Genomic DNA, 26,206 nt, shown 5'->3' with positions numbered 1-26,206 from the left:
CATCATTGATGTTACAGCAAAAACACAATAATAAGAATTACTCCGAAATAGGAATGAAATTTGATTGCTCAATTGTCTCCTTATAGACACCTACTATTAGGACTGTATTTCACAAAATACCTCCACGTGACAGATCATCCTACCCATTCTAATATTTCAAAATAACTATTTATGCGACCTACTTCATCCAGTAAGAATTAACTTAATTTTCCTAAGACACCACCTGACCGATCTGTCCAATGGAAAAAAGGCCGAATCTCATAAACATGATTACTAGTAATTTTATTATTAGTAACTGTCAATATGTGCATACTCATCTATTTATAGATCCTATGCAATTCTGCGTTCTTTATATAGCTAAAACAGACCTCAATATATTTAGGCAAATTCCAAGCAAAGTAAATCAAGACAATTTATAGCTATGAAAACATTTACAACATTTAGATAAAATTAGGTAGCAGGAGTTAGAAAAATACATAAATATGCCTAACAATAATTTGAATCATACTTGTAATCGAAAAGGATTTCCCACACCGATTTTTGACTGTCCTAACTGTGCCGTGTTTTAGAGAACAAGCAAAGTCGCTTAATTTCTCTTCATTAGCTTTTCTTAAGCTTTCAGGCTTGGAACCAAAATCAAAGGGTCCGTTCTTCTTTGTATGATGAGCATTTTGTATCAGTGACTTCGCTTGGATCTGTGTTGTCTCCCTTTGCTTTCTTCCATTCGCATGGTTTAGCTGCAGTACTGAATTATATCCAAACTCAGTGTTCATCTAACGCAAGCAGTACGGCTGCAACGTTACCATATTATCAAAGTGTTGATCCTAGACAAGTACAGATTGCATTTTGCACAGTTCCACTAATGGATGATAATGTACATTGAAGCCCCTCCACTTTAATTCGGTGACCCAAGGACAGTGGCGTCACGGGGGGGGGGGGGGGGGGGGGCAGGAGAGAGCGGGGACCGCATCGAATGACACCATCAGAGGGGGTGACACCAAAATGACTGTCTGTACAATTTTTGAATTTTTGTGCAGGAAGGAGGTTCATGGGGGTTACACAATGACTTACCGCACATGACTGTCTATAAAACGTTTTAAGTTTAGTGCAGGATGGAGGTCCATGGGGGTGACACCATCCCCAGTGACGCCACATCCCAAGGAAATAACCACGCCTTTTTAAAACCCAAGATACACATTCACATAGACGTATAATCGTATGTAATAGTTATATACATCCACGACAGTACGTTCATTTGTCCCCTTTTCAATCCGTTTGACCTTGGCTTGTTGACATCAACATTCGACAAAGATGTATTTTCTAATTTATATTTTGGCTAACACAAGTCGAGTCACGTTTTACGTTAATACTTCCTTGACACACTGTTGTGAACTGACCGATTGAGACTGAATTTATGTCGCGTGCGGCCATTCAGCAATATGTAACTAGATTAGTTGATAGTCTGTCGGTCATTTCAATATTTGTTACACCTCTCTTTCAACTGCCAATCTTTGACTTAATCAGTGATTACTTAGTTCAGTCAAGGTCTATTGACATAGGACGTTGGCTTTACTCTGTACTTACTGGCCTTTGCAGTAAGTCAGACCGATTTCCAACTTTCTAAAATCGGTCAATTCTAACCATCTTAGGTAGTCATCAAATTCATCAGTGATGATTTTAGTACGCGGAACAGCTTCACAAGTTAAATTAATTGCTTGGAAAGCTTGAGTGGACACTATAGATTTGTTCGTACGAGGCGGGGTCACATGACACAAATATGAGTAATCAGGAGATCACTGTGACGTAACGTTCTACCCGGGATATTTATTTAGTGGTTGCAAAGTTTGTGTCTTTTCTTAGATGGTACAGGTTTCATCGAATGTGACACTCAGTCCCCATGTGGGTCGTATTTTCCGGTAGCCAAATATTAGTCGTACACCTGCCAGTCGCTGTCTAGCATTCCTGAATCTGAAGTACGTGCCATGCGGCGGAGCGATATCGTTGGAAAAGGATATGCCCTAATTTACAGTGAGATACATGTATGTAGGCATTTGCAGTTAATTTCATTCACTGGTTGAACAAGCTTGAAAGCAACTTCCGGGAGTGGAGAGCAGCCCGTTAAAATTAAATCTACCATATAGGTAAGTACAATAGTGTATGACAATTATTAGTACTAAGTTTAGTACCCCTACTCCTACCTCGCGGACGGGATACTAACATGAGCATATACGAGTCAATGGAGCATGCCAGTTGTGATTCACACCCGGCGTTCTTTAAGCCTAATATCAATAGTTTGAATGTATTCCTTGCATATAGTGCAATAAATTGAGTAGTCCTCTTATTCAATGACGGAAGTATCGCAAATTGTTTTAGAAATAGTTGTAAAATCTCGTTTACCTTTTTTATCCGATATTTTCGTTTAGATCGTCCGCCATATTAGTTCAAATAATTACTTCCGTTCTCAGACTCGTTTTTTTGTGTGCCATATAAGGACATTAGGGCCTTATTTGGAAACATAAACAAAATCGTAGTAAAAATATGGCGCGGTTTGAATCAGAAATTATGTGCATTAAAAGTAAATATGGTTTATCGGTAACTTTGAAATTCCACCATGTAGCCATTATTCGCCACTTGATTGATAATAACATAGTATAGAATATCCAAATATGGTCTGGCAAGCCTTATATAGAAAAGGGGTCGCAGCGAGAGTCTCGCGTTGTCTGTCATAGCGGACACTGTGAGGTTAGTGTAACCATGCCAGTTTATTTTACCGTGTAAGTGCTTAATAAATTCAAAATAAGCGAAACTTCTTTCACAGCATGATTATACTTATGTAGTAGATTTCTACACTATTTGTTTTTCTGACTTTAGTGATGATTTTTTTTCTTCCTCTATTACATAATATGGGATCAGTTCGTAACCTCAACCCCAACCAATCAAGCTGAGGCTACGACATCGACAATGGTTTGCTGTGACTATAACCAGCGCTCCTTAATACACTCATGCCTAGTCCTACTGCATAAGACATATCGCATGATAATTTTGTTTTGGTTCGACAAAACAGATATAACAGGTGCTAGGTCTTACATTGTAGGCGTAATGCATGTCGTAATCTGACAATGGCTTAGTCCTACATGTAAGACCTCGACGCTGATAAGCACTAAAACAAAACTAACATGTGCTATGTCTTATATTGTAGGACTAACAATGGTTCAACCGGTAAGACAATACAGGTACATTGTAGAGGTACTGGTAATTTATGAAAGACGGCTTAAAAGATGTGCCGAAATCCTTGATAATGCAAGTATTTGTATTTATATATAAAAAAAGTAATTTTTTTTTAAATTGATTTAAAGGGAAAGCTGGAAAATAGTTTTAATTGCCTTTCGGAATAGTATCCTGATATAGAACTTTTTATATAGGAGAAATCTTGTGACATATTGGAGTCTGTCAATATATACATTAGAACTTGCGTCTGAAATGTTAACATTACATGTATGTTCGAATTTATCGTAGACGACACGGTTCGTATAGTTTTACTTTAATTTAGAATAGTTATCGATGCCAAATATAAATGCAGAAGTTAAGAGCACCTCACGATTGGGGCTTCTTTTCTGAAGGCTTAGTGTCGCTGTTTTTCAATATCTTTAGTTTGTTTTGTTGTTTTATGGTTTAGCGCCATTTTTCAGTAGGCCTACAAGATAGGCTATACATGGCGGCCAGCATAACTGGTGGAGGAAGAACCCTGGAAAACTCGGGGAAAAAACACCAACCCACGATAAGCTACAGGCGGGCTTTCCCACGTACCTACACTGAGACTCGAACCCACGCAGACAGAGGTGAGATGGCAGTGATCCGGAACGGTGAGCGCTCTAGACCACTCGGCCACTCTGGACCCCCATAGTTTGTTACAAACTGTGTCATGTTTTCCTGAAAGAAAGCTTCAAGCAGACTAGATAAGTTAACAATCACACTGTTGAAAGCATGCAGATTAATTACTAAAATAGCTCTCAGATAAATGGATGGATGGATGTTACTCTTTATCTTTTATGATTTGTTGTCATCAATGCGAATAAATAGCGATTTACAAATATTCGACATTTTTTTGTTCTGCACTCCCTACTACTATGAATACGTATCGGTGTCACCGCGGATACAATAAATGTTGGGAAGAACCTCTGTTTTTCAGGAAACGTTGTTCTTGGTGAATAAAGTATGAACCAAGAGACTAAAACACATCAGCGCCAGATGGCCGCGTGGTCTAATGTAAGCGCTCGCCTTTACCGATCACTGCTATCTCATTTGCGCGCGTGTTTAGTCTTCGGTTCGGCCAATGTGGATAGGTAATAAAGCTTGGTAGTAGCTTCCCGTGTGTTGGTAGTTCTTGCCGGGGTTTTCCCGGAGGCATTCTCCACCCGTTATACTGGCCGCCATGTATTGCTTAGCTTGGGTGGACAATGACTTTAAATCCCAAACAACAACAACAACGAAAGACCGATTTGAATTATTGCACGACTTTTGTACTGTTACATATGTTGTCTATATTATTATGTGTAAAAATATACATTGTTAGTAAAAAAATAAAGTCAGTATTAAAATTCCAGTCCGTTTAATGTTTTATTCCTCTTCGTACTTCACAGTAGGCCTACTATGGTACCCCACTTTCATACACTATTTTTTACCGACGTGTACCGAATGAATCTGTTGGTGGCTGCGTGGCAGGTTTAAGCTCGACCAAGGAAAGATAAGCAAATCAGCACAAATTTCATTGAAACCAGAAAGGTATTTTATTACCTGAAAAGTCTCGTTGCGATCAAATCAAGGATGTGAAAGACATTATCAAGACACAGTCCTAGCTAGTAAAGATAAGGACACACAGATCGCATACACGATACAAGTAAATCCTCAACACGATGGTGCACGTGCCGCATATCTGAGATGTTCGTTTCTCTCGGATTGCCCCCGTTTGTGATACACGTGCATCGGTACTTTGCATTTTGTTTTACGTCTTTGCAAATCTGTTACTGTTTAGGTCTGTCCGAGTAACATGCTTTATTTAAGTTAGCTGTTTGGTACTTACACTTATAGTAAACGGATATTTCTCATTGGACCTTTCAATGGTATGTTTTCAGTTGAATTTAGTTTGACGATAAACATTTTAAGAAATGTCTAAAATGGTCCTGTAATTTTCCTTATTATGTAACAATGCACCACATGTATAGCTTTGTGAACAGATATAGAGATATGGAAGCAGAAACTATATAGACAAAGCGATCGATCGTTGCTGAGGAAAGCATATTTCGTTACTATTTATTACAGTACCGTTGTGTGTGTGTGTGAAGAGAGAGAGAGAGAGAGAGAGAGAGAGAGTTAGTCGACTATCGTTAATAACTCTTCCAGAGTATGAGGGCTCTAAAGGTTGCCTTCCATCTTTTTCAGAAGCAGAGTGGGTACTTAACTTTTTTAGTGAACAACAAAGGCAGCCTATACAGACAAATATACAAATGCATATCTGATTTTTGAGGGTCAAGGGTAATAATAGTGAAACGTCAGCACAACTGCATTGTACTGTTTTGGCGCAAATAATAGAACAGGAAATTTAAGCTACCATTTGTTCGTTAATTCTTCAACGAAGACCATACATGTGCAGATCAGTTTATGAATCAGAATAAAACAGGTTTTCATTGGTTTTATTTTCATAAGGAATGATTGTTGTTGTTTTGTGCTGAACGCCATTTCTCAGAGGAGCATAGGCTGTACATTGTATAACTGATGGAGGAGGAACTCGGGAAAACACCGGGAAGAACCAACAACCCATGGGAAGCTACGGACAGCTTTCGCACATAGCACCATTGTTCGAGCCTGAGACTTGAACCCACGTAGACAGAGGTTATAAGGAATGATACCGGTTTCTATAAGCATATAACCAGTTCATACAGCTATTTGTTCACGCATATACGTGTATAAATAGATCACGTGTGTATGTGTGGTTTTTTTTTTTTTTAACGTAGCTTTAACAATTTGAGACATCTCTACGATGGCTGCAGTGTGAATATATATATATATATATATATATATATATATATATATATATATATATATATATATATATATATAAAAGGAAAAACGATGACGAAGATAAAACCGGGAACCATCAACAGCTCTCGCCACAAGCCAGACATTTCTCTACAGCCTCTGTGGACGGACGTGCATGTCACGTATTGGGCTCTTCAGCCACCAGCGCACGTGCAATAAACGTGGAGATTCTCCTTCCTAAATCTTCGCAATCGAAAGCGCTCTCCGTTACGGATCACTGCCATCTCACCTCTGTCTGCGCCGGTTCGAGTCTAGGATTCAGCTAGTGTGGGTATGTGAGAAAGCTTGCCGGTGGCTTCTCGTGGGTCGGTGGTTCTTTCCACTGTTTTCCCGGGTTCTTCCTCCGCCATTAATACTGGCCGCCATTTATAGCCTATCGTGTGCTGAAAAAATGGCGTTAAACCTCACAACAACAACAATATATATAATAATAATAAATAAAATACAAAGAAATGCATGTTAGGTTGATTTTATTTTGAACTATGTATACTTATGAATCATATATAAGTATACATAGTTCATAATAAAAGCACCCTACCATGCATTTCTTTGTATTTTATTTTTAGTGCAGAATTTTTTTTAATCTCGCACGTCTCATTCAGGTCGTCAAAAATGCAGCATATTTACATCAATATTTACCTGGATACACTTTTCCCTTCGTGGGTTGTTTATCAAGCGCGTAGCTGCCCATACGTAAATATGAAATTTTTGACACGAAAAAAGTAATGCACATAAAACCAATTGTTTTGATGATTTGTTAATATTGCAAACAACCTTGATATGAGAAAAATCCCTCCATGATTTCATGAACAGTATTTAGATTGAATATACGCAACCACCCTGAACCGCCACTAGCGGGAGGACCTAACTGATTCCCAGGGGCCCCGAGTGGCCAAGTGGTCTAAAGCGCTCTTCGTTACGGATCAATGCCATCTCACCTCTGTCTGCGTGGGTTAGAGTCTCGGATTCGGCTAATGTGGATATGTGAGACAGCTTGCCAGTAGCTTCTCGTGGGTCGGTGGTTCTTTCCGGGGTTTTCGTGGGTTCTTCCTCCACCATTAATACTGGCCGCCATGTATAGCCTAGCGCGTGCTGAAAAATGGCGTTAAACCCTACAACAACAACGATTCCCACACTCTCAGACTTCCGTCGCTACTCTGCGAGGGAATGCCTTCGTCATTACATAATCGCGTATGACGATACTTGGCCTAGCTACCCACCGGTTTATTGTCGCACTTGGCCGACTTTTCGTCTTGGACATGGCTGTTGTCGAACATTCCCGAATCTAAAGTACATTTCACGTGGGAGAATGATATCATTTGGGATAGATTACGGCTTCGTTTACAAAGGCATATTACCTGTAGGTATGTTTGTTTTCAGTTCAACTAGTTTGAAAACAACATCCTGGTGTGAAGTGCAACCAGTTGAATTCCCTATTTAGATGTGTACAATCGTGTATGGCAGTTATTTGCGTTAACTTCTTGTGAATGCATATTATAATCTGATCGGGACGTCTCCATTAAAATAACGCATACGGGTCTTCGCTATTAAAATAACGCAGACGGTACTTCGCTATTAAAATAACACAGAAACGGCATGAAGGTACTGCTAATTTATGAAAAATAGTTGGGACAAAATTGTGGAAAAATTATAGCAATGCAAGTACCGGCAATATATAAAATATTCATTCTGGGAAAATTTGGAGAAAGAAGTTTAATTATCTTTACGGAATGATAATTTGATATTGATTTTTTTTATTTTAAACTTGGGGGAAGTGATGTAACAGATTACACATTTATATAAACATCAGCGTCATTGATTTAAATATTTACGGTATGCGTTCATAGACGACACGGCTCGCACATTCTTAAGTTGGACAAGTTATTGTACTTGGACTGTTGTTGTTGTTGTTGTAGGGTTTAACGCCATTTTTCAGCACACAATAGGCTATACATGGCGGCCAGTATTAATGGTGGAGGAAGAACCCGGGAAAAACCCCGGAAAGAACCACCGACCCAAGCGAAGCCACTGGCAGGCTTTCTCACATACCCACATTGGCCGAATCTGAGACTCGAACCCACGCAGACAGATAAGATGGCAGTGATCCGTAACGGAGAGCGCTTTAGACCACTCGGCCACTCGTGGCCCCGTACTTGGACAGAATGTATAGAAGCAAGTTCTGAACACAAAGTGCTCATTTCCTAACCGTTTTTTAAACTCGTAATTTTCTTGTATGTGAGACGCACATGAAAATGAGCACATGTTGATATACTATCATAAATAATCGTTGTAAGTTTCCTTTGCATAGTTGATATACTATCTTAAATAATCGGTGTATGTTTTTTTTGCATAGTTGATATACTATCTTAAATAATCGCTGTAAGTTTCCTTTGCATAGTTGATATACTATCGTAAATAATCGGTGTATGTTTTCTTTGCATAGTTGATATACCATCTTAAATAATCGGTGTATGTTTTCTTTGCATAGTTGATATACTATCTTAAATAATCGCTGTAAGTTTCCTTTGCATAGTTGATATACTATCGTAAATAATCGGTGTATGTTTTCTTTGCATAGTTGATATACTATCTTAAATAATCGGTGTATGTTTTCTTTGCGTTGTTGATATACTATCTTAAATAATCGGTGTATGTTTCCTTTGCATAGTTGATATACTATCTTAAATAATCGGTGTATGTTTTCTTTGCATAGTTGATATACTATCTTAAATAATCGGTGTATGTTTTCTTTGCGTAGTTGATATACTATCTTAAATAATCGGTGTATGTTTCCTTTGCATAGTTGATATACTATCTTAAATAATCGGTGTATGTTTTTTTTGCATAGTTGATATACTATCTTAAATAATCGGTGTATGTTTTCTTTGCATAGTTACTTAATTATTAGCATTAACTGCGGTTAGGAGATTTTTAAGTCACAAAAATAGTGTATGTACTTACAGGTGTGATAGAAGCAACGTTTAAAAGATAGATGTATCCATTAAATAGGAAAAAGATAGAATTGTGATAAATAAAGCACATGTGTAACTATCTTCAATATAAGATTATGTGTTCAGATCAGATTTGTCATGGGAAACTGTATATATATATATATATATATATATATATATATATATATATATATATATATATATATATATATACATATATGTGTGTGTATTTGTGTGTGTGTGTGTTCCAAAGAAATTAGTAAATGTTCCATCTACATTTTGCAATCCCGAAACTATGACACACTCTCTTTTGGAGTACTATCAGTAATTTCAAATCCATTTAGTAATTTAAATTGATTTTCTAACCAGAAATTAACGCTAACATGAATGTCTAAAATTCAGTGTCGATATAATAGAGCTGTGTCTCATATGACAGGAAACATACATGAGATGGCCCACGCCATTTACCAGTATATTGCATGTCACACCTCCGTTGTTATTTTCTTCTACTAACACATGTGAAGTTCGACTTAATCACAGTTTAGAATCAGTTCAGACATAATGTGAATCTTAATCACAGTTCAGAATCAGTTTAGACATAATTTGACTCTTAATCAGTTTAGAATCATTTTGACATAATTTGAATTTTAATCAGTTTAGAATCAGTTTAGACATAATATGAATCTTAATCAGTTTAGAATCAGTTTAGACATAATTTGACTCTTAATCACAGTTTAGAATCATTTTGACATAATTTGAATCTTAATCACAGTTTAGAATCATTTAGACATAATTTGAATCTTAATCACAGTTTAGAATCATTTTGACATAATTTTAATTTTAATCACAGTTTAGAATCACTTTAGACATATTTGAATCTTAATCACAGTTTAGAATCATTTTGACATAATTTGAATCTTAATCACAGTTTAGAATCATTTTGACATAATTTGAATCTTAATCACAGTTTAGAATCATTTTGACATAATTTGAATTTTAATCACAGTTTAGAATCACTTTAAACGTATTTGACTCTTAATTACAGTTTAGAATCATTTTGACATAATTTGAATCTTAATCACAGTTTAGAATCAGTTTAGACATAATTTGGTTATCTGTAGTCAAGAAGTGAATTAAACTCTAGTATATTCGCAGTAATTAACAAATAGACACAAACACGTGTATGTTTACATTTTGGATGTCGATGTTAACAACAGCCCGATATTTAACAACACCCCAGGAATTATGCAATTTTTCTTTGTTCGACTGTTCTTCGTTCTTCTGAAAAACTTAAAGCATGGACAAGAAAAGTAAATAACCACACTGTTGTTAACACAATTATAAAAAAGCATACTTTTAATTAAAATGTATGCATAACGGGTCCTACATATGAAGAACACCAATGACCTCGATTAAAATATACATCATAGATACAAATATTGGTCTTTGTTGTAACCATTTTCAGACATAAATGCGGATAAACGTCGATTTGCAAATATCGGGAATGTTTTTCTCTAATAATATGCATATATATCCGCGTTACTGATTATAAAATAACCTGTACAGACATTACCGCGGTATTCTCCGTCTTTTTTATATATAAAAATACGTTTTTGTTTTTATATTTTAGAGTCATGTCTTGGAAGGATATATTCTTCCCCAGTAAAAAAGGAAAAGGAGAAGAAATCGCTAGATTGAGTGGCAAACTATATGTCCTTGTGGACAACTGTTTCTTGACGACAAACAAGATAGTTGATTGCATCCAAAAGTATCTACCAAGACAGAAATATGACAAACTTGAATTAGATACATCCAAAAGCATCCGAGACAATTGCAACCTGATCATTCAAAGGCTTGGCGAACTGGAGAGTTACCTAGAAGAAACAAAACTAAATGTTGAAAAGCAAATGAACCCTGAAATCTTCAGGAAGCTTGTATCGCCTGGTACGAGTTTTATGGAGAAAATCAAGATTGCTAAATTATCTTCCACAACTATTATTGGTATTACTGGATCTGTGGAAGGGATCGTGTTATGTGGAGTGTTAAATTCGGGAAATGTATTTGTTAATATCACTAGAGCACTACGTGTTATTGAAAACTCTGCAATCGGAAATATTTCTTTGCGAAATCTTTCTCTTGGACTGTACAAGACTACGTCTGTCGTCCTAGAGCCTTTGAATGATTATGACCTAGCCGTGGCAGGAGTCGTTTTATACGGGGCGATATTTGCTGTACACGTGTTTGCTAGTGTCACGAGAGTCCTAGATGACCCCCAATCCCATGCCGTGACAACGAGTTTTATCGGAGTTCTTGCCGTTGGGCTTTATGTTTTCGCGTCTTCCGCCATTAAAAGAACAACTGAAAGGGACCGACAGGAAAGGGTTTTTAATGATTGTCAACGCGTAGTGCAAGAGCTCCAACCACCAATAGATGAGTTATATGACAACATCAGTGTATTAAGAGCAAGGATAGAGTTGACGGTATAGATAAAGTGTTCATTGTTGTTGGAAGAAAGAAAAAGGAGGTGTGCATTTTACAAAAAAAACCAAATCTTTACAGAGATCTGATATCTTTCAAAGAGCTGTAGAAAGCGTAGAAATCTTCGCATTTTGAAAATACTTAACATTCAAAATCTCAATAAAGTAATCCCTTAACTCTATGATAATTTTCATTACATACACGTTCTCGTATTTTGTGATAACCATCTCCATCGTATGCCAATAAGGAACACTTTGTACTAAAACTTGACGAGTTCATGAAACGAGCCATAAATATACATCATAGCCAAACTGGAATGTAATATTTGTAAATAAATTAAATACATCTTTGTACATATGTCAAATTAAAAACTAATATTATAAGAAGTACGTTATATATACTACTTCTTATAATATATATATATATATATATATATATATATATATATATATATATATATATATAACGTACTTCTTATAATAATAGTTTTAGTTATAGTAGTTATTATAATAGAAACCCCGAGACCCCGGGGCGGTGCAGTTTTAGTTTCCAAAGGGGCGGTGGGTACATTTATTACAATACCATTATCATTAATAACGTCGTCCTAAAACTCATGTAGAAAACATACGTAGTGGCTGAAAACATTGGTAAATAATGTTGTTTTGATTTTATCTGAAAGTCGTGGGATTGCTCTAGTTCTATTTTAATTATTTGGACATACAAGTAATGTGTTAATTATTTAGGTATACGTGTACTGTTTTAGTTATTGGGACGTAGCATAATGGACATATATGGATCTATAAACCTAGATATGGTTAGAATTTTTTTGGTGGAAAAAAGGGTGTGGTGCGCTTTTAGAAGGGGGCTTGTATTAGAATAACAAGGATATATATATATATATATATATATATATATATATATATATGCTCTCGCATAAATACACGTGCTCAGGTATTAGTATTAGCGTCGAAGTGGGGCTATTGATAAATAAGTATACATGAAGCTTCGGGTCGCATGTGCTCGATTATAATAGTGTCTGCATTATGTCAGATATAAAATATGGCCTTCTAAAATTAGATACACTCTCTACTTTCAAGATGTTGTTTATACTATATAAGATACTACTTCCTGAAATTTTTAATTCTGGAAATTTGGGAGCCCGAAGTCGGTGATCATATTATAGCATCTCACACGTGAAATTTATTTTCGTAAACAAATACTTTTAATTTGTTCATGAAAGTAAATCATCGTAGAACATACTCGAATAAAGAAATCCGTAACTCTTAACGCGCTGAATGATATGCAAGACGAGTTAATTGAGACGTTTATACAAGCGTGTCACTTCGACAAGGCTCGTGCTAACACTGACCAGCCTGCTAACGGTCAAAATGTCCGTTATTTTCATCTTTTTGCATATTTTCATGATTAAAAAAAAGTCTGTTTTGGTCATTTTCTCATCGTCTCGACAAGGGATCCCATTTAACGTTTCATAGCCTCGTGGAAAGTCGTGGTTTTATTGTCATTAATATATGTACATGTGATTATTAGACAATACTAACACGTCTTCTCAAATACCCCAATTAACACTGAGCAATTAATATAAAATGAACGTTATATACGTGTAAAATCTAGTTTATTGACAATGCGTACCACTCACTGCATAATAATAAGATAAAAATGTATTGCATCATAATATAATGATGATAATAATAATAATATAAATTAACGTTTTCATTTTGATTTTATTGACGATACCAATGTTTCTTAAACATTATAATTATTATTATTATTATTATTATTATTATACACGTATGGGAATATTAAAATAGCATATTTTCTTTGTGGTGCATATAATAAAGTAAATATCATGCACATTTATATTTATTCAGCGTTTGATTGGATATGCCAAAGGTGACGGTTATACTGCATTAACGGCCGTCAAAAGTCTCTCGGATTGTACTCGTATGGGCGGATCGGTCAGCATGCTACGGAACGGGTTTTGAAATTCGGTTTGTTTTGTGAATACGAACACTCTTGACAGAGGACCAGAACAAGCCGAAACCGTTCAATGGTGACTATTGTAAATGCCTCTTATTTGTATTCATTTGCAGATTTTCATGATTCACTGAACACTCGTACTCAGCAGATGGGACTAAATGTGAAACAGTGACACGGTTTTACATCAAATGTATTGCCGGAAAACTTCAAACAAATGTAACACCGGCAGCCGAAAAGTGACTTCCCATTGACGTAGGCTAAATAAAAATTTCAACACAATCGAGACAGCTGGACCGATTCGATAACAAGAATTGAATTAGCTCATAAATGTCCCTTTAAAAGTATTAACAGGTTAGTGTTAAGACTGGTCGGCCTGGTATCAACACACCAGGCCGACCAGTCTTAACACTAACCTCTTAATGCTGAACGCCAAGCAAGGCAGATGCTAGTACCATTTCTGTAAGACTTTGGTATGACTCGGCCGTGGCTTAACAGTTATCAATCACTGTGCCTGAACATTAACTGTGATGTAAAGTGTAAGCTATGAAAGAATGCTTGTACCAATGCCCAGAGTGGAAATCAAATTTGGTTTAACAACGATGCATGTGAAGCTGCAAAACTCAAATGTGTAAACTGTTGCCTAATTGAAAAGTGACAGGCATTGCAACAAGTGCTGTAACACCTTTACCAATGGAGTGACTTATGTCGTGCCGGGCGTTTTGGATCTACACGGGGCATCATTTTCATTAAGGAAGAACATCAGTGAAAACAGTAGGTTGCCACAGCTTTCGTTATAGAAGAAATACTATTAACATGATCTTAAACATTGACGTTATTCCTGCTATATTGTATGTCTGTCCAGCACGTTTTTCATTTAAGGAGCAACTAGACATGATAAGATATTTAGTGAAGATACTATTTCACTATGGCCAGCCATTTAGAAATAGCAATAACAAGATTTTTGGAAGCTATGTTGGCTGCTGTACCAGCAACAAGTTTCCTTTAGTACTAACCAGATGTTACAACTCTTTCTGTGAAAAATCAATGATGATACAACTAACCAGATGTTACAACTCTTTCCGTGAAAAATCAATGATGATAAAACTAACCAGATGTTACAACTCTTTCTGTGAAAGATCAATGATGATACAACCAAATGTTACAACTCTTTCTGTGAAAAATCAATGATGATACAACCAGATGTTACAACTCTCTGTGAAATATCAATGATGATACAACCAAATGTTACAACTCTTTCTGTGAAAAATCAATGATGATACAACTAACCAGATGTTACAACTCTTTCTGTGAAAAATCAATGATGATACAACCAGATGTTACAACTCTTTCTATGAAAAATCAATGATGATACAACTAACCAGATGTTACAACTCTTTCTGTGAAATATCAATGATGATACAACCAGATGTTACAACTCTTTCTGTAAAAAATCAATGATGATACAACTAACCAGATGTTACAACTCTTTCTGTGAAAAATCAATGATGATACAACCAGATGTTACAACTCTTTCTGTGAAAAATCAATGATGATACAACTAACCAGATGTTACAACTCTTTCTGTGAAAAATCAATGATGATACAACTAACCAGATGATACAACTCATTATGTGAAAAATCAATGATGATACAACCATCTGTTCAGGAAGAGTAAAAATGACAATACAACCATCTGTTGTTGTTGTGGGGTTTAACACCATTTTTCATCACACGATAGGCTATGCATGGCGGCTAGTATTAATGGTGGAGGAAGAACCCGGGAAAACCCCGGCAAGGACCACCAACCCACGGGAAGCTACTTGTAAGTTTTCTCACATACCCACATTGGCCGAATCCTAGAAAAGAATCCACTCAGACGGGAGATGGCAGTGATCCGTAACGGAGAGCGCTTTAGACCACTCGGCCACTCGGGGCCCCTACAACCATCTGTTCAGGACGAGTAAAAATGATACAGCCACCTGTTCAGAACGATTAAAAATGATGATACAACCATCTGTTCAGAACGAGTAGAAATGATGATACAACCATCTGTTCAGGACAAGTAAAAAGATTTTCAAGAGGCCATCATGGCAGTCATAATGGAAATAACCACACCACCATTTTCATGTTGGACCAACCTGACATCATAAATAGTCCTTTAGCCAAAATTTTCATGCTAATTAGACTATCTCTTTGGGATTGGTGATAACGTTTTTTTTTTCTAGCAGCAATATTAGATTTCAAGAGTTATAAAACTCTAAGGTCCAACAAGACTTGTGAAGCCTTTTAATGAAAACCACCATGTCGATACAAGAGATTTTAAACACCACGCAGATACAAGATTTTAAACACCCTGTCGATACAAGAGCTTTTAAACACCATGTCGATACAAGATATTTTAAACACCATGTCGATAAGAGATTTTAAACACCCTGTCGATACAAGAGATTTTAAACACCCTGTCAATACAAGAGCTTTTAAACACCCTGTCGATACAAGAGATTTTAAACACCATGCAGACACAAGAGATTTTAAACACCATGTTGATACAAGAGATTTTAAACACCATGCAGATACAAGAGATTTTAAACACCCTGTCGATACAAGAGATTTTAAACACCATGTCGATACAAGAGATTTTAAACACCATGCAGATACAAGAGATTTTAAACCCCCCCATGTCGATACAAGAGATTTTAAAAACCCTGTTGATACAAGAGATTCTAAACACCATGCAGATACAAGAGATTTCAAACCCTCATGTCAATACAAGATTCTAAACACCATGTCGATACAAGAGCTTTCTAAGCACCATGTCGAGTCGTTTAGTACTAACCAGATATTAAAACTTTTTCAGTGAAAACCCAATGATGATAAACCAGTAAGAATAGAAAGATGCTCAAGAGGCTATCATGTGGGCCATGCTAGATTTACAAGGGGTCATGCTAGATTTCACCTCAACATCATTTTCATTTTGAACAAACTAGAAATCATAAAAGGTTTTACTGAAAACCCCATGCCATTTTAGCTATCTTATCATGTGTCGCGATAAGAATCACGCCTAGGAAGGGTATAAAGCAGTCAAGTTGCAATATAATAGTCAGTATGATTAACTGATAATAATATAATTTTAAAATTTATTTGACAAGCGCGTTTGGATGTAAAAGGTATCCACCTGAATTTTGTTAAATTTGCACTTTATGTGCCAAGAGCCCACAATCAGTTTATCATCAAATATCATTTATAAAGCCAAGAGGTTTATCAAGCCAAGAGGGTTATCAAGCCCAAAAGAGTTATCAAACCAAGAGGTTTATCAAGCCAAGAGGTTTATCAAGCCAAAAGGGTTATCAAGCCAAGAGGTTTATCAAGCCAATAGGGTTATCAAGCCAAGAGGGTTATCAAACCAAGAGGGTTATCAAGCCAAGAGGTTTATTAGGTTTATTAGAATAACAATTGATGTGCTTAAGCCATGGTACATAATGCCTCAGGGATAATGGGTTTATTTTGTTGCACAATGCCAATTAATTTACTAATCCATACTGACCCCCTCATGTAGCATGAGTCATGGTTTCTAATCAAAGCAATTAACCTTCACACCTGCCTCAAGTGGTTTCATGTGTAATCATGTCCATACTAACAGCCAATCCAAGTTTTGTCAATTGAATCAAACTACCAGTAGCAGAAAAAATAGAGGAAAGAATCATAAATAATTATCCAATACAACTTGATAACCAACCAACCATGGAAAGATTACACGATAAAGTATAAACAGGATAGTGCCACTATCTAAAGTTCTACATTTTCTAGAAATTTAAGGCAATGGCTAAAATGAGAAATGGTGGAAATAATAGAAAGCATTATGCATTCAAACTTAAAGTTAATGAATGTACAGGAGCAAATAACTGTGTTGCAGGATTGAAATTTAACATACACAAGAGGCACAGACAGAATTGGTGGAAAAGAAAAGCGGCAATACAAGAGATACCAAGTACAAAGACATGTCAGACTGGAATTGCTTTATTCCATCAGTTTAAGAAAAAACTTGAGTTTGTAAGTGAATGTTCATAAAACGGATAATTTGTAACAAGAACTGCAATTCATCTGCATTCTATGCAAATTGCAAAAGAAGAAAAACATAAATTGGCACATTAATCAAAATTTGTATTTTTAGCCAGTTATGTTTAATGAACCGGCATGGTTTCTGTCTCAGACAGGAAATGAATATCGCATAAAAACTACCAGAAGACTTGGACAAAAATATCAAATTTATTCAGAAGCTTATGATCCATCATAGAAAGGAGTGCTCATTCAAAATATCGCAAATTGGGAACATGGATAAGATGTCAATGACCTTTGACCTTCCAAGCAAAACAGTCAATGCTGTTGATAAGAAAACTACATTGATAAAAATGTCCAGTTGTGGAAAACACTTTTCATGGTTGTATTGGCCTGTTTAGCAGACAGCTCAAAGCTGCCTCCCTTAATGGAAGACTTTGAAAAAGCATGAAATTTAATACTTGTGTCATCGTTGGATGGCTGGACAGAAGTGGAATGGTTGGAGTTATTCATTTTCTTAAGGCTTGAAAATAATATTTTATTATTTAAGTGGTTTGCCTAAATAATTGCATTTAGGACATTATATGATGTTGTCTTAGACTTAGGGGACAGCTTATATGTGGGTCATGCACTTTTTAATGTTTTACCGAGTTGGGAGAATAGGTTTATTTAATTTCGGACCAACTAGATCTGACCAGGAGTCTATTAGTAAAAGACCCATAACAATAAGACAATAATCTGAGGAAACAATACAAAATTGTTAAGATTGCTGTTTGCCGAGACATTTTAGATTGTATAGGGGCATATTAACACCACTGTGAGAAAACCGTTACCATTTTATTTTGTTAATGCTACATAAACGTCACTTAAATGCAATTTTTAAATAATTAACCTTTGATGCTTTCACCTATACAAAGTTTACATATCATATGATGCAAAACACAAAATTTAAGTTGTAAGCAATGTTTATTGCAAACAAAAGCATTGAATAATAGGTTTTTAAATCATCATATATATTTTATGCACTTCTACAAACACTGAATGAGTTCGATATGCAAAATGCAATTATAATCATAATCTTAAACTTTTATGACATGAAATAGAAACCCAAAACTGCATTTTGAAATCCATGCGCATTTCAATCAATCATCTCGTCTTGTACTATTTATTTAACATTTATCCAATTGTATACCTTTTACCTTTTCAAGAGTTCTGCATTTGTCATTCATGTCTGATGAAAACTGATTTTAATATTCATTCATTTGTCATTCATGTCTGATGAAAACTGATTTTAATATTCATTCATTTGTCATTCATGTCTGATGAAAACTGATTTTAATATTCATTCATTTGTCATTCATGTCTGATGAAAACTGATTTTAATATTCATTCATTAGGACTCGCCATTCCATTTGCGGTTCAAATAATAAATGAAGTAATGTTTCAGTCTGTATTTGCAAGATTTCAAATGTACAAATATCAAAATCAACTGTACAAAATACATTTTACTCCAGTAACTGTTTTTAATAAAGGAGAAATGTTCTCTATCCTATTTAACAAACACATGAATTTACAAAAAGAATCCTGAAGCTTCGTATTCATCTAAACTTTTCAAGAATGTGACACAAGGACTTTAACTTATTGCATTTCAGGAATAAAGACAACCTCAAATTAAGACAGGATCATATGAACAAGGAAATTGACTCCTGTGAAATCACATGATCAGCTCAGCATCACACTGCCAGGGTACAAAATGAAGACTGGGTGCATCAGGAAATCAAAGTCCTTTTGTTGGCAGTTTTCTAGCTTATCCTACAATGGAAAAAGGTGTTAAAGAAAGTTTAGGCTGACATAGGACTTAGAAATCTGCTATAACAGAAATAGTCATTTTCCTGTTAATATTTTCTCACTTGCAAATCATTCTGAGTATGATTACTGCAAAGTATTGGTGTATTTAACTTTCTGTAGCAAGCAGCTGGCCACAGCCCGCATGCCAAGTCCATCTTTAACATTTAGGTAAAATGGTCTTGTACACATGGAAATGTATCCATATATCAAGTAAACATGACTTTGTTGACACCTGTCCAAAAGAAACTGACCACATTTATCTTTATCATTCGGCTTAATCCAGCATGTGGATGGTAGGAAAGACATGATGAGATGCCAATATGTTTGCCATGTTGATCTTCTATAAGGGCAATCTTTATAAAAATGTTATAAGTTAGCTATGGCTCCAAACACTAGAAAGTAAAATTACATATGGGTGTACATTTCCTAAAAAAATACATATTGGTGTGAATTTTCTACAAATTACATGTGGGTGTACACTTCCTAAAAATTACATATGGTGTGCATTTCCTAAAAATTACATATGGTGTGCATTTCCTAAAAATTACATATTGGTGTGAATTTTCTACAAATTATATATGGGTGTGCATTTCCTAAAAATTAAATATGGGTGTGCAGTTTCTACAAATTACAATATGGTGTGCATTTCCTAAAAATGACATGGGTGTGCATTTCCTAAAAATTACGTATGTTGTGCATTTCCTAAAAATTACATATGGGTGTGCATTTTCTACAAATTACATATGGTGTGCATTTCAAAACAATTACATATTGGTGTGCATTTCCAAACAATTACATATTGGTGTGCATTTCCAAACAATTACATATTGGTGTGCATTTCCTTACTTGAGTATCTGTACAGACATTGAAAAATGGGGTTAAAAAGAAACTAATAAAAGATGCATGATAATAAGAATTTGCAAAATTCATCAAATTTGCATGGCTGAAGATCATAGACTCCTTTGACAAAAAAGACAATGAAACATTTTGACAAGTGAAGTTTCCCAATCTGACAATTATGGAGAACCCATCAGAGTTATGGTGGTCAGTGAAGATTTCCTCAAGTCTCATCATTTTGTTTGCATTGATTTTGCAATACATTTTCATTTCAATGGTAAATTTAAGCACTTTATTATCTGCAACTGCATGATTGTATGTAAATATTTAAACTAAGAACTGAGAAATAATTATAACAGCATGTATTTCAGTAACAAGAAAATATGTCTTCGAGTAATTACCAAAATGCATGAACATCGCTATAAGCACAAAATAAACCTTTTCAAATCCTAATATGCTATAATTTCTATTTACATGGATTTTTAGTTCCAACTCAAGTTGAAGAACCCATTTCAAATGGCACAGGAATACCCTTGAACCTAGCAACCCTCATCTATTCTTATGCAACAAGGTTCGATATAGGGTGCTTCTGGCGCCCGAATTAGCAATAAATTAAACTGTTTGTATGAGTATTTGTTGTGTTTATGCCATATCCACTATATATAACGAAAAGTAAGAATTAACAGTTAATATGGATCCTAAATAGGTCAGTGTTTAATTAAAGACTCAAATTTTCCAATATTTCGAAAGTTGTGGTTTAGCTTTTTATTTGCCTAAAATAGTTAATGCACTTGATATACACAGAACAATTAAACATTTATTCAAATACTATCAGCTAACTGTTCTATCCATATACACAGAGCCTGTTATAAAATGGTATATTTAATTTATATAAACTTCACTATCCGTACAAGTTCCATGTGTACTGTTAACATTTCAAGGGATAATAGTTGACTGATGAGTGAACAATCACTTGAACAGAACTATATGATCAAAAAATGCACCCTGAACGAGTCTTAGTCATTAACCATTTGAATGATCCAAAAGTTATGATTAAATTTGCGCTCTGTGTTGTTCATATACAATTTTAAAAACAGCACCAGACTTAATCTGCAGTTCTAGGTTGAATACCTGTCCGGACTGGTTACCATGCCATGTCCTTGGGAAAGGAACTTAGCTCCCATTTCCTTGGCCAGAATGCATTTATATAGTACTATTAAAAACAAACCAACCAATCATTCTTTCCAAAGACATTAAGCAAAACATTTAGTTCTGTAAATGTTTTCACTGCTTTTATTTTCTCTAAATACACAGAAATATTCTCATAGTAGTACCTAGATTTAAAAAATGTTAAAATAGAAAAAGAAAACAAAATTTCAAACATCTTTTGGAAAATAAACCCTTCCAAATAAATACATACATATACTTCAAAAAATTAAACGATACAAAGTTAACATGATGTCATAAAAATGTTCACATCTCTCACTGGTGTTTTGGTATGCATGTCCCATTATTTTAAAACAATATTGAATATAACATGGAATGAAATTCACTGTAACCCAGTTGCACTGCAAGATTTACCCACTCTGCAACAATTGAGGCAATAGGTGATAAAGTCTTGGTTTGGAGCCAGGATATACTCTGGAACAGTTAGAAAAATAGATTCTACAATCCATGTTTTGTTTATTACACATCTTCATCCCTAGATAGAGACTACACCATTTACCAAAGAGAAGTTTTCCTAAAGACCTTTCCTTGTCTTTATTATGAAAAATTATCCTACAACCACTATTTACGCCTCATCCCCACTCTAAAATCATGTAGAAAACCAGAGCGGTGCACCTTGTGCAAAAACTCATGCAGATCCTTTTATATGCATTGATATTTTGGTTTCACTGATACTGAAATGAAGTTAACAGCTTGAGTAGGGAGGGCAGATGCAAGAGACAAAAATATTACAATGACAAACCTTTTAACACAAAAGATAATATTCTTGATGGACATAAGTTCAATGAAATACAAAATTTACTGAATGACCTTTTATAAATCTGATCCACTTCTAGAGGCAATCTATCACAATTTAATATGATCTGATAGCTGGAGCTACACGTGGGCAGTCTTTTTCATCCAGTGTTCCATCGATCACTGGCCGGTATGTCAACGTGGTCTGCAATAAAAGGAGTAAAATTTAACACATCACTAGTTTCAAATTTTTTCTGACCAAGGACATATATGGAGAATTCAGTTTAAAACATCAAAAATATAAATTGTATAGTATGCAAAACCTTAATGCCTGTTATATAATTGTTGTGTTACCATGTTAATGAACAAACCCAGCACATACAAACATAAAAAGTGAGAGGAACAAATCAATATGCTGGATAATTGCAGAGATGAGCCTAGCAAAACAACTTAAAACTATTAATGGGCACCAATATGGGGCCACAACTTTTCTAAATGGTAAGCGGGGAAGTTGGAAATAAATAGGTTGCATCAGCTTGAAGCTGCATGCCATATTTTGATGAAAACCAGCAGTCCATGATAATTTAATAAAGGAGGATGTACAATCAGAGAGCATTAACACTTCTATGTGATGGGATGATAAAACATTCAATATATCATCCATATAATCTTGCAGAGATCACATCCAGCAATCTTTTGTCAAGCAATGCTGCAGAAACCACATCTTACAGTCCTTGGTCAAGCAATGTTGCAGAAACCACATCCTACAGTCCTTGGTCAAGCAATGTTGCAGAAGCCACATCCAAAAGTCTTGGTCAAGCATTGTTGCAGCAACCACATCCAACAATCTTCAGACAAGCAATGTTCCACATCTAAGCCGATCTTAAGTACATGTCTAATGTATTAGTGTATCAGGATGCAACCCTGCCTAAGCATTAAGTGACAAGGCATCTCAGTCTATCTTAATACCTGCAAGTATTCAGTTGTATTCATGTTATATATGAAAAGATACAATTAGAGAAGAAAATTTCATACTTTTCCAGTTTCACAGTTGACATATGCCATTGTGTGTTTCCTCCAGTGCTGTTCCAATGGTTTTTTCTGTTGACCCTCCAGTGGCTTACTGAAGTCATACTCATCAATCCTCACCTGAAATTCACAAGCATTATGCATCAGAACAAATTTTAGGCCACTATCATGGCTAGCCATAAGAAATCAATCTTAAGGATTTGCTAATTGCTACATTATATCTTAAACCTTAGAAATCACATGATATCCTGCTTGAAACTTGTACTGACAAATATGGGTGATTAATGCTAAATGATTTGTACAGCAATATGTGTTGACATGTACTACTAACATTCTGATTATTTTAAAAACTGATCTGACACACTGTATGCATGATTTGCTAAGCCTTTAAGTTCTTATTATTATAAATTACCATGTACAATCACGTATAAACCTGTTCGCATATAAGCCCCCCCTCTCCAGGTATAAACTCTGAAAAGTGCATGACCTGTGTATAAGCCCACCCACAAGTCTGAAACGACATCAAAAGATGCAAGCATCAAGTTCTAGATGCACTGAAGACTTATATTAGCTAAAATTACATGTGTACCTCTTGTCAGATTGGCATCTATGATTATTACATAGAAATGGTAAAAGTTCATAAATTTGTTTTGAAAGCAAAGAAATTTATTCATTATTTCTGTTTTCTTATTGTTTCTAATTCAGATTTGGACAATGACAAGAAGTGAACATACACAGGTACCACCTGACCCTTTTGACTCAAGTTCATTATTTTTTTTGGTATTGCTTTTTTGCTTTACACTTTTTATATCAATGCACCATTAATCATGTTTTTATTTTGCCTTGAAATTGTAAATACCTAACTCTTTAAAATGTAATCCTGATATGATATCAATGAGCAGCAATAGTGTTTGTTTCAATGCTCACATTTAAACTAGTGAGGGTATTTATGTAATGGTGCCACCACATGTACATTGTTGGTCTGAACATGTGCTGAATGAAGTACATTCTGTTAAACGGAGTACATCCCTTGTATTCAAATCATGGGCAACACTGCACTTAACTTTAATTATATTTCCAAAATACAGTAATGAAGTTTGAGAAATAATGCTTCAAAAATTATGTTAATACTGTAAAAACTCAGTTGTAGTTTACTTTTATGTAAGTCGCCTTATACCCATTTTACTAGACTAAAGCAACTATGCTAATATTGTGGAGTGAAAGGCAATTATAAATTAAAGCACTGGACCAGGTATAGTTTCCAGTCAAACTTTTCTCTTAACCAAAGCCAGTTTCAGGGTTTGAATGATTAACTGGCCTGTATTGCTGTCAGTAAACAAAAGACAAATCGGCCAATTATAATACCAAAACATCCAGCTTTCCACTGTATAATTTTATTCATCCAAAACACAAAACTAAAATAGATTGAAGATGATTTTAGTTAATCTATATACAGAATTTTAGCCTTTAGTATTGTCCTTCTTTCAGTTATACTGGTTATGTGTCTTGAATAAATAAACCTGTGTATCTTTTTATAAATATTATCTCAATTTGTAGGATCGCTTATATCACTAAAGAGTAATTTGTGAGGGCATGAATCAACGTAAATGAAATAACTAGATGAAATGTTATCTAAAAGAAAGCACTTTGGTTGAAACATTGAATAAAGCAAAATCTGCATCTAATATGTTGGGAATAAACAAGGATTAAAGTGAAGCTAAATATGATTTGCACCGTGTACATTATAGTACAGACTGGTCTCCTGGATAAACTCGAACTAGCCCATGAATTAATAAGTCTTTATTTACCTTTCTGTGGTCTAAGGTTGACATTGCCCGGGGTGGGAGTGGGAGACAAGCGCCCCAATCCTCCAAAATGCCCCATACGGCCTGCGTCTCCTACTGCCTCTGTCAACTAAAATCCAGCTCCTGGCCTTCGCGAGTGGCTTAGATTTGAAGCCCGGCAGACCATGTTTTCTACTAACAGGAGAAGGGGTGAAGGCGGCCCACTGGCGCCTTAAAACCAGTTGCTTCGGGTAGATGGGACTCGTAAACCTTGGATGGTAGCTCATCTAGGAGAAGGAAAACTCCGATTCCAAACCTCTGCTGCCTTGTGGCTATACCCACTCATGGGAAAGGCTAAGGGAGTAAACCCCGACAGAAAATCCGGAGATGGAGTCCCTAAGGCGGTATGACATTGACTTCAACGTCATTCCGGCAACTCCTGCGACACCGTTGGTGCCAAGCTGTATCGGCATTCGTCGTTCCCTTGGGCACACCAGCTGCGTGGAGAGGGGGAATCTGCTGCATGGGCAACAGCTGATTCTCCATACCACCCTGCCCAGGCTTCATAGCTCCACTGGAGAGGACACTCCAGCGTCGTCGTACGGCGTCGGCACAACACGAGAAGTAGCAGTTTACCGGTTCTAAATCAAAGCTCGATTGGCGTAGAGCTTGGCGCCAGGGGTTACTTCTGACGGTGGGAGAGATCATCAGGTCTCACTGGACAGCTACCGCCCGCCTCAAGCTGGGCAGCCCCCAGTCAGTAAGGTGCTGCCCGCCATGGCCTGCCTGCTTCACTGGGTGCGTGGAGCTTAGAGAACCATCTCGACAAGTGGGCCACAAAACTCTGCACCAGGAAAGACTAAAAGAAGAAATAAACAGACTCCAACTCTTCGTTTTGCAACCTGGAACATCAGGACCATGTGTCCTGGATTGACCACTGACCTACAGCAGATCGACGATGCACGGAAGACTGCCGTCATTGACAGAGAACTCTCCCGACTGAACATCGACATTGCCTGCCTCCAGGAGACCCGACTGGCTGACAGCGGCACCATCAGGGAAGCCAATTACACATTCTTTTGGCAGGGGAAGCCCTTGGATGAACCTAGGCAGCATGGTGTAGGCTTTGCCGTCAAGAACACGCTAATCGCCTTCATTGAACCTCCA

At 36.1% G+C, this 26,206-nt stretch overlaps 2 protein-coding genes across 3 annotated transcripts in view; one reads left to right on the top strand and one right to left on the bottom strand.

Moving 5' to 3' along the window:
• Positions 1–1,388: 1,388 nt before the first annotated feature.
• LOC149788769 (single-pass membrane and coiled-coil domain-containing protein 3-like) lies at positions 1,389–11,706 on the top strand. Of its 2 annotated transcripts, XM_089974864.1 has the most exons (3): positions 1,389–2,141; positions 3,690–3,863; positions 10,678–11,706. In XM_089974864.1, exon 3 carries the CDS (start codon positions 10,682–10,684, stop codon positions 11,531–11,533), a length of 852 nt encoding a protein of 283 aa, XP_089830990.1. In that variant the 5' UTR covers positions 1,389–2,141; positions 3,690–3,863; positions 10,678–10,681; the 3' UTR covers positions 11,534–11,706. The 2 variants fall into 2 exon arrangements, with proteins under 2 accessions (XP_089830990.1, XP_089830989.1); XM_089974863.1 differs by lacking the exon at positions 3,690–3,863 and having other exon boundaries at positions 1,392–2,141.
• A 6,820-nt stretch (positions 11,707–18,526) lies between these two features.
• LOC149788767 (succinate dehydrogenase [ubiquinone] flavoprotein subunit, mitochondrial-like) overlaps positions 18,527–26,206 on the bottom strand; it is a 46,388-nt gene continuing 38,708 nt past the window's right edge. Inside the window, exons 14-16 of the mRNA XM_089974862.1 lie at positions 23,262–23,375; positions 22,302–22,431; positions 18,527–19,391 (exon numbers count right to left, since the gene is read on the bottom strand). Of these exons, the coding sequence (XP_089830988.1) occupies positions 22,345–22,431; positions 23,262–23,375 (201 nt within the window). The 3' untranslated portion in view covers positions 18,527–19,391; positions 22,302–22,344. The remainder of the gene's footprint in view (positions 19,392–22,301; positions 22,432–23,261; positions 23,376–26,206) is intronic.

This window comes from Sinohyriopsis cumingii, chromosome 11 (assembly GCF_028554795.1).
Source record: "Sinohyriopsis cumingii isolate HCF-2022 chromosome 11, ASM2855479v2, whole genome shotgun sequence".
NCBI classification, from domain to species: domain Eukaryota; kingdom Metazoa; phylum Mollusca; class Bivalvia; order Unionida; family Unionidae; genus Sinohyriopsis; species Sinohyriopsis cumingii.
Note: the sequence above shows the minus strand (reverse complement) of the source record. Positions and strands in the feature narration are given on the sequence as shown.